The sequence below is a fragment of the Notolabrus celidotus genome, chromosome 18 (assembly GCF_009762535.1).
Source record: "Notolabrus celidotus isolate fNotCel1 chromosome 18, fNotCel1.pri, whole genome shotgun sequence".
In the NCBI taxonomy this organism is placed as follows: domain Eukaryota; kingdom Metazoa; phylum Chordata; class Actinopteri; order Labriformes; family Labridae; genus Notolabrus; species Notolabrus celidotus.
In genome coordinates, this window is record NC_048289.1 from 16,220,547 (window position 1) to 16,240,105 (window position 19,559).

At 37.4% G+C, this 19,559-nt stretch overlaps 1 protein-coding gene across 1 annotated transcript; it reads left to right on the plus strand.

Moving 5' to 3' along the window:
- Window positions 1–879: 879 nt before the first annotated feature.
- On the plus strand, window positions 880–19,291 carry LOC117829982 (alpha-tectorin-like). Its single transcript, XM_034707843.1, has 35 exons — window positions 880–910; window positions 1,483–1,548; window positions 1,793–1,828; window positions 3,302–3,367; window positions 3,679–3,794; window positions 4,082–4,360; window positions 4,446–4,541; window positions 4,667–4,835; window positions 5,690–5,755; window positions 7,234–7,299; window positions 7,581–7,616; window positions 8,193–8,258; window positions 8,539–8,574; window positions 9,232–9,297; window positions 9,566–9,601; window positions 10,576–10,641; window positions 10,984–11,099; window positions 11,451–11,729; window positions 11,814–11,909; window positions 12,035–12,203; window positions 12,947–12,997; window positions 13,342–13,457; window positions 13,747–14,025; window positions 14,111–14,206; window positions 14,326–14,491; window positions 15,307–15,719; window positions 15,830–16,113; window positions 16,293–16,570; window positions 16,700–16,819; window positions 17,043–17,227; window positions 17,342–17,502; window positions 17,750–18,001; window positions 18,145–18,304; window positions 18,384–18,495; window positions 18,579–19,291. Exons 4-35 carry the CDS (start codon window positions 3,346–3,348, stop codon window positions 18,668–18,670), a joined length of 4,545 nt encoding a protein of 1,514 aa, XP_034563734.1. The 5' UTR covers window positions 880–910; window positions 1,483–1,548; window positions 1,793–1,828; window positions 3,302–3,345; the 3' UTR covers window positions 18,671–19,291.
- Window positions 19,292–19,559: the final 268 nt, after the last annotated feature.

Below are 19,559 nucleotides of genomic sequence, written 5' to 3' on the forward strand. Positions count from 1 at the left end.
TCAGTTATTCTTTGTTTGCAAAGGTACGACAGCTCCTCAGACAAATCAAGTGACTGGAGGTAAGTGTTACAATGCAGATAAATCCAATGTTGTATTATTCTATCTTGGCAGGAATGAGTATCTCGTTAAAAAATATTGGATTTTGCTGAGTGAAATCTACATGTATTGAATATAAATTACAGAAATACTTATTATGGTGACTGTGATTGATGGCAGACATCCCAAAGTCCTGAGTATGTTAAGAAAATATTGAAGAATATTGATCTGAAAACTGCTCAAAACAGAAAAAAAGTACACAAAAAGATACTCAATAACAGTAACATGAGAACATTCAATAAATTACTTTCTACCCCTGTAAGCTATGGGCTCAAGAAAATAGTTACATTTACAGTGTAATTTAAAGATTACTGGTACTACCAACAAGTTTAAGACGACATTCTTTAACTCATCAATGAGAATGTTGTTGGTCACCAATCAACACATTTATCTGTTACTAAGACATCTTTGACCATTTCTATTTGTGGTTGATTCATAGGTTCAAATATCCTCAGACGACCACCCCTCCTTGGACTCCTTCAGTGAATCCTCAGGTTGTTGGAGGTAAGTTGCCTAAAATTGAATTTGTTCATTCTCTGAGCAAGCCAGGCAAACAAACATGCAACAAATCTTGGGGAAAACTTATAATTGTTTTTTTATGACACTGGTCTCTTCAGTTAATACATCCTCTGTGTGACTGTGCGTTTATGAACAGAAAACATTTATGTTAATCAGGACTCATGAGCTGTTAGCTGTCAAGTCAGATTTCAAGCTGACCTTTTATCTGCTGATTATAACAACCTCAAAGTTTCATTCAGTTATTCTTTTGTTTTCAAAGGTACGACAGCTCCTCAGACAAATCAAGTGACTGGAGGTAAGTGTTACAATGCAGATAAATCTAAATGTTTTTGTTGTTAATTCTACAAACCAGCTACACTACTCATCATGTAAGCAAATAATATTTGTTACCACTGATCTGTTACTACAGATAAATCCAATGTTGTATTATTCTATCTTGGCAGGAAAAATATCTTGAGCAAAAATATTGGATTTTGCTCAGTGAAATCTACATGTATTGAATATAAATTTCACAAATACTTATTATGGTGACTGTGATTTGATGGCAGACATCCCAAAGTTCTGAGTATGTTAAGAAAATATTGAAGAATATTGATCTGAAAACTGCTCAAAACAGAAAAAAGTACACAAAAAGATACTCAACAACAGTAACATGAGAAAATTCAATAAATTACTTTCTACCCCTGTAAGCTATGAGCTCAAGAAAATAGTTTAATTTACAGTGTAATTTAAAGATTACTGGTTACTACCAACAAGTTTAAGAGGACATTCTTTAACTCATCAATGAGAATGTTGTTGTTCACCAATCAACACATGTATCTGTTAGTAAGACATCTCTGACCATTTCTATTTGTGGTCAATTCATAGGTTCAAATATTCCTCAGACAACAACCCCTCCTTGGACTCCTTCAGTGAATCATCAGGTTGTTGGAGGTAAGATGCTTAAAATTGAATTTGTTCATTCTCTGAGCAAGCCAGGCAAACAAACATGCAACAAATCTGTGGTGAAAAGTTCCATTTAATACATCCTTTGTGTGACTGTGTGTTTATGAACAGAAAACATTTCCATTAATCAGGACTCATGAGCTGTAGCTGTCAAGTCACAGTACAGCTGACTTTTTATCTGCTGATTGTAACAACCTCAAAGTTTCATTCAGTTATTCTTTTGTTTTCAAAGGTACGACAGCTCCTCAGACAAACCAAGTGACTGGAGGTAAGTGTTACAATGCAGATACAATCTAAATGTTTTTTTGTTAATTCTACAAACCAGCCACACTATTCATCATGTAAGCAAATAATATTTGTTACCACTGATCTGTTACTACAGATAAATCCAATTTTGTATTATTCTATTTTAGCAGGAACAATATCTTGATCAAAAATATTGGATCTTGTTCAGTGAAAATACTTATTATGGTGACTGTGATTTGATGGCAGACATCCCAAAGTTCTGAGTATGTCAAGAAAATACTGAAGAATATTGAAGAATATTGATTTGTAAACTGCTGAAAAACAGTACAAGGACGCAAAAAGATACTCAATAAAAGTAACATGAGAAAATATAATTAATTACCTCCTGCCCCTGTAAGCTATGGGCTAAAGGAAATAGTTTCATTTACGATCTATTTTAAAGACTACTGGCAACTACCAACAAGTTTAATAAGACATTCATTTAGCTCTCGAGAATTTTGTTGTTCACCAATCAACACATCCATTTGTTACTAAGACATCTTTGACCATTACGATTTGTGGTTATTTCATAGGTACAAATATTCCTCAGAGGACAACACCTCCCGTGAATCCTCAGGTTATTGGAGGATTCTCAAAAAGCCCCTTCAGATAGGTCTGAATTAATTGATCAGGCAATCCATTTTAGAGTTTTATCTTATTAAGGAAAGTCACCATAACATCTAGAACATTAACAGCTTGTTCTACGCCTGGGTGTAACCTTACATCAGACTTAAAACTGAAAGTTACAACCTCAAGTGAAGACCTGTGCACCAGTTAGACCTGCGCCCCGTTTTTGTTACACCTTAGTGTATATCACTCTGCTCTTAGTGTATAAATATCTATTTATCTATAAATGTCTTCTTGGCTTGGTCCCAATGTATTTATGTGTGTATCTTCAAAGATCAAAAAGCCACTATGCCTTGCACTCCTGCGACACTTTACAAATGTGTGTTCCCCGTGTTCGGACAGAGTTCGGTAAGAGAGCGTTCAGTTTTGCTGCTCCTACTGCTTGGAATAAACTCCAGAAGGATTTGAATCTGTCAGATCTTATCTCACTGGACGCCTTTGGGTCCATCTTAAATGAAAGACAGACCCCAGAACAGTGCCTGTGTTTTTAAATGCTGTTTTGTAATCACAAATTGCACTTTATTTGAAAATAAGTTGCACTTTTAAATTATTGATTGCTTCTACATAATGTCTGTATATATACTCCATGCTGGTGAGTTGTGCTAATTATTTTAACGTGTGCTGCTGACCTCTTGGCCAGGTCGCCCTTGTAAATGAGGTCTTGATCTCAATAGGTCTCATCTGCTTAAATAAAGGTTAATGAAATGCCAATTTCAACAGGCTTTTTTTTTTGCATACTCCCTGTGAAAATATTGTTGTAAATCAACACTTAACGCACTTAACTATCATGTGACAACTTTGACCATTTCAATTTGTGCTGATTTCATAGGTCCAACTGTTAATCAGACAACAACCCCTCAGGCGACTCCTCCCATGAATCCTCAGGTTATTGGAGGTAAGATGCCTAAAATTTAATTTGTTCATTCTCTGAGCTAGCCAGGCAAACAAACATGCCAAAAATCACTAGCTAATAGTTTGATGACACTTTCTCCCACTGGGTTCCAGTTAACACCTCCTTTGTGTGACTGTATGTTTGTGAACAGAAAACATTTCCATTAATCAGGACTCATGAGCTGTAGCTGTCAAGTCAGATTTCAATGTATTGTACTGTACCTTTAAGAACCATTAAAAATGTTAATGTATAAAAATGTGCATCAATTGCCTAATGTATATATTATTTCAGTTCAATATCTATGTTCTTTCCAGGACCCCTCTACCCAATTGCTGGAACTACAACAATTCGAGCAGATGATGGAAGTTCTCCCCTCATTCCTCTGCAACATCCTTTTGTTTTCTTCGGACATCCATATAACTACACATATGTAGGTCGAAACACTTTTATTTAAAAAAAACATTTGATTTTTGAAGTTCATTAAGTCAGGTAGATATCAGTGTATTTGTACCTCACAAAGGGTAGAGTGATGAATATTAAGTGATACATTCTTCTATATTTTAGCATAGAGACTTCCTCTTTGTCAATAAGAAAGCCCCTATCATAGCATACTAGTTGCCACCAGGCTTTACAATCTTTATTTAAAACTCCAAGAATCAATTAATGTCAGTAGTTACTAATAATCATTTGTGCGTATTAACCCATTTATGTTTCCAGGTGAACCACAATGGACACTTGACCTTTGACTCAGCATGGTATAGTCACACATCTCAAAGAATTCCAGTGTTTGGATCAAGAGATTTCATCGCTCCATTCTGGACCGATTTTGACAACAGACAAACTGGTTGGGTCTACTACAACCAATATACCAACGGCAGTGTTCTTCATCAAGCAACACAAGACATCAACGACTACTTCCCAGGCCTGAACTTCAACGCCACCGTTGTTTTGGTTGCAACATGGTATGAGATGGCCTACTTTTCAAACACTGGAACAGTAAGTCATCCCGTTATTGATAGATCCAAATGTGAGGTTGTTTGTGTTATTCACCAACCAAACCAAAGTCTTTTTTTCTCTTCAGAAAACGACAGTTCAAGCAGTCTTGATCTCTGATGGCCAGTACTCATTTGTGATGTTTAACTATGGGATAATTTCTCCACCAGTCCGCAACGTGCAGGTATGAACTGTTAAATAATGATATGCAATGAACCAGAAAACCTGTTTTAAGTTGCAAGACTTGCATCTGAATTCAATGTCGAAACTGTACAGAAAATGTACAATTAAATGTTTTTTTTTTTTCAGGCAGGATATGACACTGTCAATTCCCCTTACCACTTCACCATCCCTGGATCATCATTCTCCAACAATTTCACGGGCAATTACTCAAATTTCCGCAACAGCAGCAATGTCAACGTACTCGGTCGCTGGGTTTTCAGGGTGGACAATGGATCAAGGAGCTGTGTTTTAAACTGTAAGTCTAGAAATGGAGAATGGTCTCAACACCAAGTATATAAACCATTTAGAAGTAGGGGTGTGCATCTTTATTTTGCAAGATGATCTGATTGGATTGAAACCTTGAGAGGCTTCTTTCTGGTTCAGTGAAAAATTAACAATTTGGTGCAATTTAATTCCACATAATCTGATTGGGTTCAAGCCAAATTGATTACCTTGCTTCAAGTATTAAAAGTACTTTTCCAAGAGAAAAAAGACTACCCCTTCTTTACAAACAACTAACAGACTTTATGTATATGAACTGAAGTCTTTACAAAACAGCTTGTACCTGGGTTATCAACTAAGCAGTTACTCTGTTTTCATATTTGATAGGTCACTTCTCCAGACTGCAAGGTAAAGCTCTGTCCACAAATGTGAAAAGGATCACAGAAAGCCTCTTCATATAGGTCTGAATTAACGGTTTAAATAGACCACCAAATTGAGAGGCAGAGGACGTGATTGGATGATGGTTATGAGAGTGGGACGTGTGACATGTGTATTGCAGTGCAGCTGGAGTTGTCTGCCTGAACTAGCTCGCAGGTGTTGCTCCATTAAGTAAAGTTACCATGAAATCTAGAACATCAACAGATTGTACTGCGCCTGGATGTAACCTTACTTCAGAAATTGAAGCTGAAAGTTACAACCTCAAGTGAAGACATGTGCACCAGTTAGACCTGCACCTCATTTGTGTTACACCTGAGTGTAACTTTTACGCCAACTTTAACAGGGCAATCTCCTTTTTGCATACTCCCCGCTGAAAATGTTGTAAATCAATCCACACACTTAACTATCATGTGGCAACTTTGAGCATTTCAATTTGTACTTATTTCATAGGTCCAACTGTTCCTCAGACAACAACCCCTCAGGCGACTCCTCCTGTGAATCCTCAGGTTGTTGGAGGTAAGATGACTAAAATTTAATTTGTTCATTCTCTGAGCAAGCCAGGCATACAAACATGCCAAAAATCACTAGGTAATAGTTGTAATTGTTTTTTGATGACACTTTCTCCCGCTGGGTTCCAGTTAATACCTCCTTTTTGTGACTGTATGTTTGTGAACAGAAAACATTTCCATTAGTCAGGACCAGAGGTGGGTAGAGTAAACCGAAACAGTACTCAAGTAAAAGTACTGTTACTTTCTAATGATGTTACTCAAGTAGAAGTAAGAGTACTCATAGAAATAAGTACTTGAGTAAGAGTAAATAAGTACCTAAAAAAAAAACTACTCAAGTAATGAGTAACTTGTGAGTAGTATCATATATAAAATTGTACTGTATTGGAAATGCTAATAACAATGTGAAGTGCACACTGCCTTTAATAAAGTGACATAAATAGGAAAATGCCAAAATGAATGCTGTTAGGCATGGTTTACTTTCAAACATTAAAGAAAGAGAAGCTGCAATGTGCACAAACTAATGTACCCACTTTCATTTTTTAAAACAAGCTAGAACTTCAAACTGTCTAAGATGTCATCAGAACTCCAGAACATTAATACTCCAACATTACATATATATATATAATATATATCTATGCCTTCCAAACTTTCTTTTTTAACCTTTAACTTATTTTCAGTACATCTTACTTAAAAACATAACTTGAAAATACTAAAACAACTTGGAAGTGTTTAAAAAGGCCATGAAAATTATTGATAGCTAACTCATTAACTAATCATCTAGTCCACTCTCATACACATTCCTAGGGCTTATTATGCAGTATCAGCAAAAAAAAAAAAAAAAACAGAACTGTGTCATCTGCATACAGATGGACATTACCATTGTTGATAAGGATTTTTTTTAATGGACATTTTCTGTAAATTATGAAAAAGACCGGGCCAGGAGAGGCTTATTATTGAGAGACAGAAATAAGGACTGAACTGATTGATATGATTAGAAATATTTGCAAAGAGGACAAGAGAGATTTTGACTTGAGTTGAGACAAATTTACTTGGTAGGATCTGAGTTCTTTACAGTGTAGACATCAAATCAGCTGGCTGTAATGCACTTGATGTGAAGCTTATATGTTTTTAGCAACTTTCTTTCTCATTAAATCATGCTACATAAAATGCAGCATAGAATAATAATCTCCACAGAAGATACTGAAGAAAATTGATTTTTAAACTGCTCAAAACAGTAAACATACACAAAAAGATATTCAACTGCATTAACAAGAAAAAATGTAATTAATTAACTTAAACCTCTGTAAGCTATGAGCTAAATAAAATAAAATGAATTACTGTCAAATTTAAAGACTACTGGTAACTACCAACAAGTTTAAGAGGACATTCTTTAACTCATCAATGAGAATGTTGTTGGTCACCAATCAACACATTTATCTGTTACTGAGACATCTTTGACCATTTCTATTTGTCGTTGATTCATAGCTACAAACATTCCTCAGACGACCACCCCTCCTTGGACTCCTTCAGTGAATCATCAGGTTACTGGAGGTAAGTTGCCTAAAATGTATTTTCTTCATTCTCTGAGCAAGCCAGGCAAACAAACATGCAACAAATCTGTGGGGAAAAATTGTAATTGTTTTTTTATGACACTTTCCCCCACTGGGTTTCAGTTAATACATCCTTTGTGTGACTGTGTGTTTATGAACAGAAAACATTTACGTTAATCAGGACTCATGAGCTGTAGCTGTCAAGTCAGATTACAGCTGACTTTTTATCTGCTGATTATAACAACCTCAAAGTTTCATTCAGTTATTCTTTTGTTTGCAAAGGTACGACAGCTCCTCAGACAAATCAAGTGACTGGAGGTAAGTGTTACAATGCAGATAAATCCAATGTTGTATTATTCTATCTTGGCAGGAACGAGTATCTCGATCAAAAATATTGGATTTTGCTGAGTGAAATCTACATGCATTGAATATAAATTACAGAAATACTTATTATGGTGACTGTGATTTGATGGCAGACATCCCAAAGTCCTGAGTATGTTAAGAAAATATTGAAGAATATTGATCTGAAAACTGCTCAAAACAGAAAAAAGTACACAAAAAGATACTCAATAACAGTAACTTGAGAAAATTCAATAAATTACTTTCTAACCCTGTAAGCTATGGGCTCAAGAAAATAGTTTTATTTACCATCCACCCATCCATTATCTTGACCGCTTATCTCGTTAGGGGTCACGGGGGGCTGGAGCCTATCCCAGCTGGCTTCGGGCGGAAGGCAGTTTCATTTACAGTGTAATTTAAAGATTACTGGTTACTACCAACAAGTTTAAGAGGACATTCTTTAACTCATCAATGAGAATGTTGTTGGTCACCAATCAACACATTTATCTGTTACTAAGACATCTTTGAACATTTCTATTTGTGGTTGATTCATAGGTTCAAATAATCCTCAGACGGCCACCCCTCCTTGGACTCCTTCAGTGAATCATCAGGTTACTGGAGGTAAGTTGCCTAAAATTTAATTTGTTCATTCTCTGAGCAAGCCAGGCAAACAAACATGCAACAAATCTGTGGGGAAAAATTGTAATTGTTTTTTATGACACTTTCTCCCACTGGGTTCCAGTTAATACATCCTCTGTGTGACTGTGTGTTTATGAACAGAAAACATTTACGTTAATCAGGACTCATGAGCTGTTGTTGTCAAGTCAGATTGAAGCTGACTTTTTAGCTGCTGATTATAACAACCTCAAAGTTTCATTCAGTTATTCTTTTGTTTTCAAAGGTACGACAGCTCCTCAGACAAATCAAGTGACTGGAGGTAAGTGTTACTATGCAGATAAATCTAAATGTTTTTGTTGTTAATTCTACAAACCAGCCACACTATCCATCAAGTAAGCAAATAATATCTGTTACTACAGATAAATCCAATGTTGTATTATTCTAACTTGATAGGAACAATATCTCGATCAAAAATATTGGATTTTGCTCAGTGAAATCTACATGCATTGAATATAAATTACAGAAATACTTATTATGGTGACTGTGATTTGATGGCAGACATCCCAAAGTCCTGAGTATGTTAAGAAAATATTGAAGAATATTGATCTGAAAACTGCTCAAAACAGAAAAAAGTACACAAAAAGATACTCAATAACAGTAACTTGAGAAAATTCAATAAATTACTTTCTAACCCTGTAAGCTATGGGCTCAAGAAAATAGTTTTATTTACCATCCACCCATCCATTACCTTGACCGCTTATCCCGTTAGGGGTCACGGGGGGCTGGAGCCTATCCCAGCTGGCTTCGGGCGGAAGGCAGTTTTATTTACAGTGTAATTTACAGATTACTGGTTACTACCAACACGTTTAAGAGGACATTCTTTAACTCATCAATGAGAATGTTGTTGGTCACCAATCAACACATTTATCTGTTACTAAAACATCTTTGACCATTTCTATTTGTGGTTGATTCATAGGTTCAAATAATCCTCAGACGACCACCCCTCCTTGGACTCCTTCAGTGAATCCTCAGGTTGTTGGGGGTAAGTTGCCTAAAATTGAATTTGTTCATTCTCTGAGCAAGCCAGGCAAACAAACATGCAACAAATCTGTGGGGAAAACTTGTAATTTTTTGATGACACTGGGTTCCAGTTAATACATCCTTTGTGTGACTGTGCGTTTATGAACAGAAAACATTTATGTTAATCAGGACTCATGAGCTGTTGTTGTCAAGTCAGATTTCAACTGACCTTTTATCTGCTGATTATAACAACCTCAAAGTTTCATTCAGTTATTCTTTTGTTTTCAAAGGTACGACAGCTCCTCAGACAAATCAAGTGACTGGAGGTAAGTGTTACTATGCAGAGAAATCTAAATGTTTTTGTTGTTAATTCTACAAACCAGCTACACTACTCATCATGTAAGCAAATAATATCTGTTACCACTGATCTGTTACTACAGATAAATCCAATGTTGTATTATTCTATATATGCAGGAACAATATCTTGATCAAACATATTGGATTTTGCTCAGTGAAATCTACATGTATTGAATATACATTTCACAGATACTTTATTATGGTGACTGTGATTTGATGGCAGACATCCCAAAGTTCTGAGGATGTAAAGAAAATATTGAAAAATATTGATCTGAAAACTGCTCAAAACAGAAAAAGTACACAAAAAGATACTCAACTACAGTAACATGAGAAAATTCAATAAATTACTTTCTACCCCTGTAAGCTATGGGCTCAAGAAAATAGTTTCATTTACAGTGTAATTAAAAGATTACTGGTTACTACCAACAAGTTTAATAGGACATTATTTAACTCATCAATGAGACTGTTGTTGTTCACCAATCAACACATGTATCTGTTAGTAAGACATCTTTGACCATTTCTATTTGTGGTTATTTCATAGGTACAAATATTCCTCAGAGTACAACACCTCCCGTGAATCCTCAGGTTATTGGAGGATTCTCAAAAAGCCCCTTCAGATAGGTCTGAATTAATTGATCAGGCAATCCATTTTGGAGTTTTATCTTATTAAGGAAAGTCACCATAACATCTAGAACATCAACAGCTTGTACTACGTCTGGGTGTAACCATACATCAGACTTAAAGCTGAAAGTTACAACCTCAAGTGAAGACCTGTGCACCAGTTAGACCTGCGTCCCGTTTTTTTAGTTAGTGTTAGTGTAATGCCAATTTTAACAGGAACTTTTTTTGCATACTCCCCTGTGAAAATGAAAATGAAAATCAATCCACACACTTAACTATCATGTGGCAACTTTTAACATTTCAATTTGTGCTTATTTCATAGGTCCAACTGTTAATCAGACAACAACCCCTCAGGCGACTCCTCCAGTGAATCCTCAGGTTGTTGGAGGTAAGATGTCTAAAATTTAATTGTTCATTCTTTGAGCTAGCCAGGCAAACAAATACATAAAAAATCAGTGTTGAAACATTGTAATCGTTAAAGTATGACATTTTCTCCCACTGGGTTCCAGTTAATACCTCCTTTTTGTGACTGTATGTTGGTAAACAGAAAATATTTCCATTAGTCAGGACTCATGAGCTGTAACTGTCAAGTCAGATTTCAATGTATTGTACTGTACCTTTAAGTAGCTCTAAAAATGTTAATTGTCTTAAAATGTGCAATAATTTCCTAATCTATCATAACTAATGCATTATGCATATTATTTAAGTTCAATATCTATGTTCTTTCCAGGACCCCTCTACCCAATTGCTGGAACTACAACAATTCGAGCACTGGATGGAAGTTCTCCTCTCATTCCTCTGCAACATCCTTTTGTTTACTTTGGACAGCAATATAACCACACATATGTAGGTCAAAACACTTGTATTCAGATAAACAGTTGTTGTTTGTTGAAGTACATTAAGACAGGTAGATATCAGTGTATTTGTACCTCAAAAAGGGTAGAGTGATGTACAACAATTAATGTTTTCTACTATATTTTAACACAGACTCCCTCTTTGAAAGTGGGATATAATGTTAATAAGAAACAGATAAAGCTTTTTCACACAAAAAAAAGGTTATTTTCAAGTGAGAGAGCCTCTATCATAGCATACTAGTTGTCAGCTGGCTTTATAACCTTTATTAGGAACTCCAAGAATCAATTAATGTCAGTGGTTACTAATAAGCATTTGTGCATATTAACCCATTTATGTTTCCAGGTTAACCACAATGGACACATGACCTTTGTCTCATCATGGTATAGTTACATACCCCAAAAGTTTCCCATGTTTGGGTCAAGAGATTTCATCGCTCCATTCTGGACAGATTTTGACAACAGACAAACTGGTTGGGTCTACTACAACCAATATACCAACGGCAGTGTTCTTCATCAAGCAACACAAGACATCAACGACTACTTCCCAAGCCTGAACTTCAACGCCACCTTGGTGTTGGTTGCAACATGGTATGAGATGGCCTACTATTTTAACACTGGAACAGTAAGTCATCCCGTTATTGATAGATCCAAATGTGAGGTTGTTTGTGTTATTCACCAACCAAACCAAAGTGTTTTTTCTCTTCAGAAAACGACAGTTCAAGCAGTCTTGATCTCTGATGGCCAGTACTCATTTGTGATGTTTAACTATGGGAATATTTCTCCACCAGTCCACAATGTGCAGGTATGAACTATTAAATAATGATATGCAATGAACCAGAAAACCTGTCTGAAGTTGCAAGACTTGCATCTGAATTCAATGTCGAAACTGTACAGAAAATGTACAATTAAATGCTTTTTTTTTTTTAGGCAGGATATGACACTGTCAATTCCCCTTACCACTTCACCATCCCTGGATCATCATTCTCCAACAATTTCACGGGCAATTACTCAAATTTCCGCAACAGCAGCAATGTCAACGTACTCGGTCGCTGGGTTTTCAGGGTGGACAATGGATCAAGGAGCTGTGTTTTAAACTGTAAGTCTAGAAATGGAGAATGGTCTCAACACCAAGTATATAAACCATTTAGAAGTAGGGGTGTGCATCTTTATTTTGCAAGATGATCTGATTGGATTGAAACCTTGAGAGGCTTCTTTCTGGTTCAGTGAAAAAGGAACAATTTGGTGCAATTTAATTCCACATAATCCGATTGGATTCAAGCCAAATTGATAACCTTGCTTAAAGTATTAAAAGTACTTTTCCAAGACACAGAAAACTATTCCTTCTGTACAAACAACTAACAGACTTTATGTATATGATCTGAATTCTTTACAAAACAGCTTGTGCCCTGGTGATCAACTAAGCAGTTGCTCTGTTATCATGTTTGATAGGTCACTTCTCCAGACTGCAAGGTTTAGCTCTGTCCACAAATGTGAAAAAGGATTCACAGAAAGCCCCCTCAGATAGGTCTGAATTAATTGATCTGGCATTACATCAGGAATTTTATCTTATTAAGGAAAGTTAACATAAAATCAAGATCATCAACAGCTGGTGCTACAACTGGGTGAAGCCTTAGACCAGACTTAGAGCTGAAAGTTAGAACCTCAAGTTAAGACCTGTGCACCTTTTAGACTTGCGCCCTGTTTGTGTTACACCTCAGTGTAACTTTTACAGCAACTTTAACAGGGTGATTTCTTCCCAGTAAAAATGGTGTAAATCAATCCACACACTTAACTATCATGTGGCAACTTTGAGCATTTCAGTTTTTGCTTATTTCATAGGTCCAGCTGTTCCTCAGCCGACTCCTCCCGTGAATCCTCAGGTTACTGGAGGTAAGTTGCCTAAAATTTCATTTGTTCATTCTCTGAGCTAGCCAGGCAAACAAACACATAAAAAATTCAGTGTTGAAACATTGTAATCGTTACAGGATGACACTTTTGCCCACTGGGTTCGAGTTAACACCTCCTTTGTGTGACTGTATGTTTGTGAACAGAAAACATTTCCATTAGTCAGGACTCATGAGCTGTAACTGTCAAGTCAGATTTCAATGTATTGTACTGTACCTTTAAGAACCATTAAAAATGTTAATTGTCTTAAAATGTGCAATAATTTCCTAATCTATCATAACTAATGTATTATGCATATTATTTCAGTTCAATATCTATGTTCTTTCCAGGACCCCTCTACCCAATTGCTGGAACCACAACATTTCGATCACTGGATGGAAGTTCTCCTCTCATTCCTCTGCAACATCCTTTTGTTTACTTTGGACATCCATATAACTACACATATGTAGGTCGAAACACTTTTATTCAGAAAAACAGTTGTTGTTTTTTGAAGTTCATTAAGTCAGGTAGATATCAGTGTATTTGCATATCACAAAGGGTAGAGTGATGAATATTAAGTGATACATTCTTCTATATTTTAGCATAGAGACTTCCTCTTTGTCAATAAGAAAGCCTCTATCATAGCATACTAGTTGCCACCAGGCTTTACAATCTTTATTTAAAACTCCAAGAATCAATTAATGTCAGTGGTTACTAATAATCATTTGTGCGTATTAACCCATTTATGTTTCCAGGTGAACCACAATGGACACATGACCTTTGACTACTCATGGTATAGTTTCATACCCCAAAAGTTTCCCATGTTTGGGTCAAGAGATGTCATCGCTCCATTCTGGACCGATTTTGACAACAGACAAACTGGTTGGGTCTACTACAACCAATATACCAACGGCAGTGTTCTTCATCAAGCAACACAAGACATCAACGACTACTTCCCAGGCCTGAACTTCAACGCCACCTTGGTTTTGGTTGCAACATGGTATGAGATGGCCTATTATCCAAACACTGGAACAGTAAGTCATCCCGTTATTGATAGATACAAATGTGAGGTTGTTTGTGTTATTCACCAACCAAACCAAAGTCTTTTTTTCTCTTCAGAAAACGACAGTTCAAGCAGTCTTGATCTCTGATGGCCAGTACTCATTTGTGCTGATGAACTATGGGATAATTTCTCCACCAATCCGCAATGTGCAGGTATGAACTGTTAAATAATGATATGCAGCAAACTACAAACCTGTTTGAAGTTGCAAGACTAAAATCCATATGCAGATATCAAAAAAATGTCATTTAATTTTAATTTCTGACTCTTTCAGGCAGGATATGACACTGTCAGTTCCGCTTACCGCTTCACCATCCCTGGATCATCATTCTCCAACAGTTCAGCAGGCAATTCAAGTTTCTGGAATAGCAGCAATGTCAACGTACCCGGTCGCTGGGCTTTCAGGGTGGACAATGGATCAAGGAGCTGCGCTTTCAATGGTTAGACCAGCATCAATGGATGAATATAGGCATGTGCCAGTTACTGGTTTGATGTGTGCTGCGGTTTGAAAACTTTCGGTTTTGAAACCCCTAATATTTTCCATCATACTGTTCCTTCAGTATGAGCCACCCCCTAGAGAGACACTTCTGCCCCTAGCATCCTTTTCAGGGCTAAGAGTGTTTTTTCAGTGTAACAATGGCGGCTCCAACCTCTTGCCTTTACTGTTTAACAAGGTGCTAGAGTTGCTGCTTCAGCCAACCAATCATAAACCAGATGCCTTTCAGATGACCATCACAAAGACAGTTCTTGACGTTGGGAAGTTGAATGAACAGAATCATTGTAGCATTAACAGTGTATATTTTTGATAAAATCTATTAATCAGTTATTTATCTTATCATCTTAACTTGACATATTGTTTCAAATATTCTATATGTTGTTAGAAAAAAAATAGATTATGTTCAATGAAAAAAAGGCGTTTTACTCAGTCCAAGACATTTTAAATTAACACATTTTAATCTCTCTTTAATTGCAATACGCAATTACTGTGAAACTGTGATATTTTTGCTTGAGGTTAGCATACTGTCAGAATCTCATACCAGCCCATGCCTAGATGGACATAATGTTTTTATACTACTACAGATATTTGATAAGACTAAAAGATACTGACACTGTTCTATGCAGCTGTGAAACTTTCTTGCATATCGTCTTCCAATCTGTTACCACATTTTTTTGTCAATAAACTACTGTTTTCCATAAATCCATTTAACTTTGTAAGGGCCATTTCGAACATACCTTTTCCTTTTTTTCCACAAAGGTGTACCAGTTGAGCTGGGCGACTCGTTCTGGAGTGACAGTTCCTGTGCAACTAAGTGCACCTGCACCTCAAAAGGCCTTCAGTGTCACAGCCAACCCTGCTTTTTCTCCCAAATCTGCCAGCCTGACACCTTTCAGTTCTCCTGCCAGACAGTGCAGAGACAGACCTGCACTGTATGGGGGGACCCACATTACATCTGCTTTGATGGGGCACTGGCTCATTTTCAGGGCACATGCTCTTACATTGTCTCTGAGAGTGTGAGCCACGGTATCAATGAAACCCAGTTTCAGGTGGTAGCCACAAATAATCACCGTGGCAACAACAGAGTGTCATTTGTGTCAGCAGTGGATGTGTACCTCTCAAATGGACAAGAGAGCACACACATCAGGATAGGACCAAACAAAGTTTTGAAGGCAAGCTATTGTTTTCAAGAAGAAAAACTCCTCAATCTATTTGACACAAACATAAGAAGTAATGAGCGCCTCCTCACTTCTTGTTCAACTCTCTTTCATATCTGTTTCAGGTAAATGGAAGTGGGGCGTCTCTTCCTGTCACAAATGGATCCTTGGCTCAGGTTACAAGGCAGGGAAGCTTCATAGAAGTTGATGCTGGTGACCTGATAGTGGAGTTTGATGGGCATAGTACTTTACTGGTGAGAATTGGCCTAAATCGTAAAAACAGAGTCAGAGGGATGTGCGGAAACTTCAACGGTGACCCTTCAGATGACAAAGTCTTGCCCAATGGAACACTGGCACTAAATGATAATCACTTTGGACACAGCTGGATATCAACAACCAGTCAACCAGGGTAAAAATCAGTATATTCTAAATGTAATCAATAAGAAAACAGGTCTTGTTCATCCTGTTAAACACACTTACATTACTTTGTGAACTCCCTGATGATTATTGGCAACACTGTGGCAAAACTAAAGTTGACTGTAATTATATAAGAAGTTCTTGTGACGTAATTTTTTTCTTTCTTTCTAGATGTGGATCCACAGATGAGGACATCGGCAATGAAATGAATGACTGCCCCTTTATGCAACAATACTCAGAGCTCTGCAGTGTCATCACCAACACCAGCGGCCCATTCAGTGCCTGTCATCAGCACTCTGACCCTCATCCATTTTTCAGCTCCTGTGTCTACGATCTCTGCCTCTACACTCCTGCAAACGGCATGCTGTGTTCAGCTGTCTCCGCCTATGAGTCAACCTGCTCAGTTTTAGGGTTGGACATCCCAGAATGGCGCTCTGCTTTGCAGTGTGGTATGTTTTCACTGGGCTAATGGACAGCCTAGATTAAGAATGAGGAAATAAACTCTTACCTACTTTTGTAGATCGGCTGGTCTGTTCCCCGTTTCATCCTTAACTCATTGTTTCTTAATTTTTACACAGCCGAGTCAGACCCCTGTGACTCACTGAACTGCACAGAGAATGAATGGTGTGGACAAAAAAATGGAGTGTATGGCTGCTTCTGTGATGAGCACCACCATCGGGCAGACAATGGCAGCTATGGTGAGAGAGCCTTGTAAACTATAAAAAAAAACTCTAAATCCCTGGATGGTTCAGTATTCACAGATTTTGCTCTAAGTTATTTGAACTTCAGTATTCTCTAACATTTCCACATGAAAACTCCTTTAAAAGCACCATCCATGCAAAGGATTAGCAACTGTGTCATCATGAGGTGTGAAAAACAAAAACAAAAAACATTTCTTTTATGTGTAATTCACTTTCACAGACTCGTCAATTACTTGTGCCAGCAGTACAGGCATCATGTCTTTGTCACGCTGCCAGCTGTTTGAAGCTGGCTTTTACCCAAGCACCCTCCACCTCAGGGATCACTCCTGCAACGGGATAATTGAGGAAGGACGAGTGCTGTTTCACTTTGACAACGAAGACAACCTGTGTGGGACTGTCCTCAGGGTACGGTCTATAGACTTCAAACTTACAACAAAACTGAATGATATTATCTGAATGAGATTTTAGATGTTAAAGTCACAACAAATAAACTTGTGATTGTTTCATTTCCAATTTCAGAGCAATGGAACTCATTTCATCTATGAGAACAACATCAAGGGTGAAGCTGACCCCCACGACGGTCTGATCAGCCGTGAACAGCGCCTTAATCTGGCTTTCTGCTGTGAATATCCTCTGACCCAGGCCCTGTCGATGGCTGTGGGCATCAACCCCTTAGAGAGGTAACAATGACTATCTTTGTGCATGTTTGAGATCATTCGACGTTGGGACTTATGTTGTATACAAAATTGGAAATAAACAGTCTCGATTTAAGAGAACATCTGTCAATAGGGGTTTCTTAATCCAGCTTTAGCAATGCTAAAAGGGCAAAATAGTCTAAATCAAACTGTTCCATATTTATTGCTGAGTAACATCTGAGCTTAGATAACCATGTTCTTTGTTTTAAGTCACATTTTGGGGTTTTTTCAGCATTGTGAACAGGAAGATTCCTGTCGGCGTTGGGCAGTACAACATCAGGATAACCCCCTACCAGGACGCTGGCTTCCAATATCCTCTTGCTGGTGACGGCAACACTGGAATTGAAATTGACCAGGAGATTTATGTGGAGGTTCGGACAGAAGGAGTCGATAAACAACAGCTCTCCACCATCCTTGACTCTTGCTGGGCCACACCTGTCGACATTGCAGACTACCCTGTCCGCTGGGATCTCATCACTTCAGAGTAGAGCCACTTTTGCAACTTCAACTTGTTTTCAAAAATCTATTCCTTGTTCTTGACTTTTAAAGTGCTCCAGCCATCATCTCTCTTAACGCTCCTTGACATGGTCCACTTGGAAACACTGAACAACTTTCCCTGTCTTCCAGGTGTCCCGCTCCAGCAGATGGTACAGTTGAGTTGATTCAGAATGGCATCTCCACTGTGTCTCGATTCTCCTTCAGGATGTTCACCTTCACCAACTTTACAGCAGTCTTCCTGCACTGCCAGGTCCACCTCTGCCTTTTGAAAGGCAACAACTGCTCCAATGTAAGTACTAATTTGTTCTGCTTGTTATAAATGATCAATAAGGGTATCACTTAAAGACGCTCATGTTGTTTTCTTGCAGACCTGCTACCCTGGTCACCATGAGCGAGTTCAGAGAGATGTGTCCTACCATGACACTGCAGACATCTCAGTAGGACCCATTTTGTTGAGGCAGGAAAGAGCACTTCCAAGAGGTAAGGCTCTCTTATCTTTGCTTATTTGATGACGTAGATCTGGTTTGATACATTTCAAGTAAACTCTGGTTGTTTTTATGCAGGTGGAGAAGTGTCCAAGAGCAGTGCTTCAACCCCGGTGATATCCATGGTGTCTCTGCTAGTCAGTTTACTGACTGCCAAAACTCTGATCTAGAGAGATCAAGGTTCAGCCCACAGACAGTAAACAGATAAATGTATTCACATTACACCACATTATATGGATTAATCTGTACTGGCTTGATCAATTTGCATGGGTTCAAGAAAGACCAGCTGTTTATACCTGTATAAATAGATGAATACCTATGTAGATACCTTTTTTGTATTATTGCTGGCCTGAAGTAGTTTTACATATGGTTTAATGACATCACTGTCTGCTGTTTACCAATTGTTTAATTTGTTCTAATGTCTACCAGTTTTATCCTCAGGGTGTTGCTTTTGTTTTTTAAATCATGGTGCAAATCATCATTAATGAAGGAAACGCGTTAAATGAAGTCATTTAGCGCTGTAAATTGTGTTGTAGTCAACTGTATGTGAAAGGCCTTGTCCTTAAGATCTGTTTTCTTTTTCATCCACTAGTTGAAAAGTTGTTGTCTTGTTATGATGGGAGACGCCATAGGCCACCATTAGAAAGATTATGTTACTTGCATGTTGTTGTATTCACAATGTGTGAGTTTCATGCTTTTTTTTATGTGGTGACTCCTATCATTATATCCCTGTCATATTTGAAGAATTCATACATAATGAAGCTATAAATAAATGTTTTTCATTTACTGAGCATGGATTTTTCTCTCTTTTATTTAAAAAAGCATTTCACCTTTTTATATTTTAAATAGTTTAAACAGGAACTTATTTCCAAGTTGTTTAAAAACCAGACAAAGCCTATGTACAACTGTAACTCCATTTTCAAAATCAAAAATACTACCAAACTGCAGTAGTTATCTGTACTTGTTTACATCTGGATGGTAGAGCATTATAGCATCATGGCAGTCTCCATTAACTTGAGCTACACCTCTGGCTAGTGGTGGTTAGCTACATTGCAAATT

Coding starts and splice junctions, on each gene's coding strand:
- LOC117829982 (XM_034707843.1), top strand. CDS start 3,346: ATGAATCCTCAGGTTATTGGAG. Junction 8,575..9,231: donor GACAAATCAAGTGACTGGAG/GTAAGTGTTACT, acceptor GTTGATTCATAG/GTTCAAATAATCCTCAGACG. Junction 9,602..10,575: donor GACAAATCAAGTGACTGGAG/GTAAGTGTTACT, acceptor CTTATTTCATAG/GTCCAACTGTTAATCAGACA.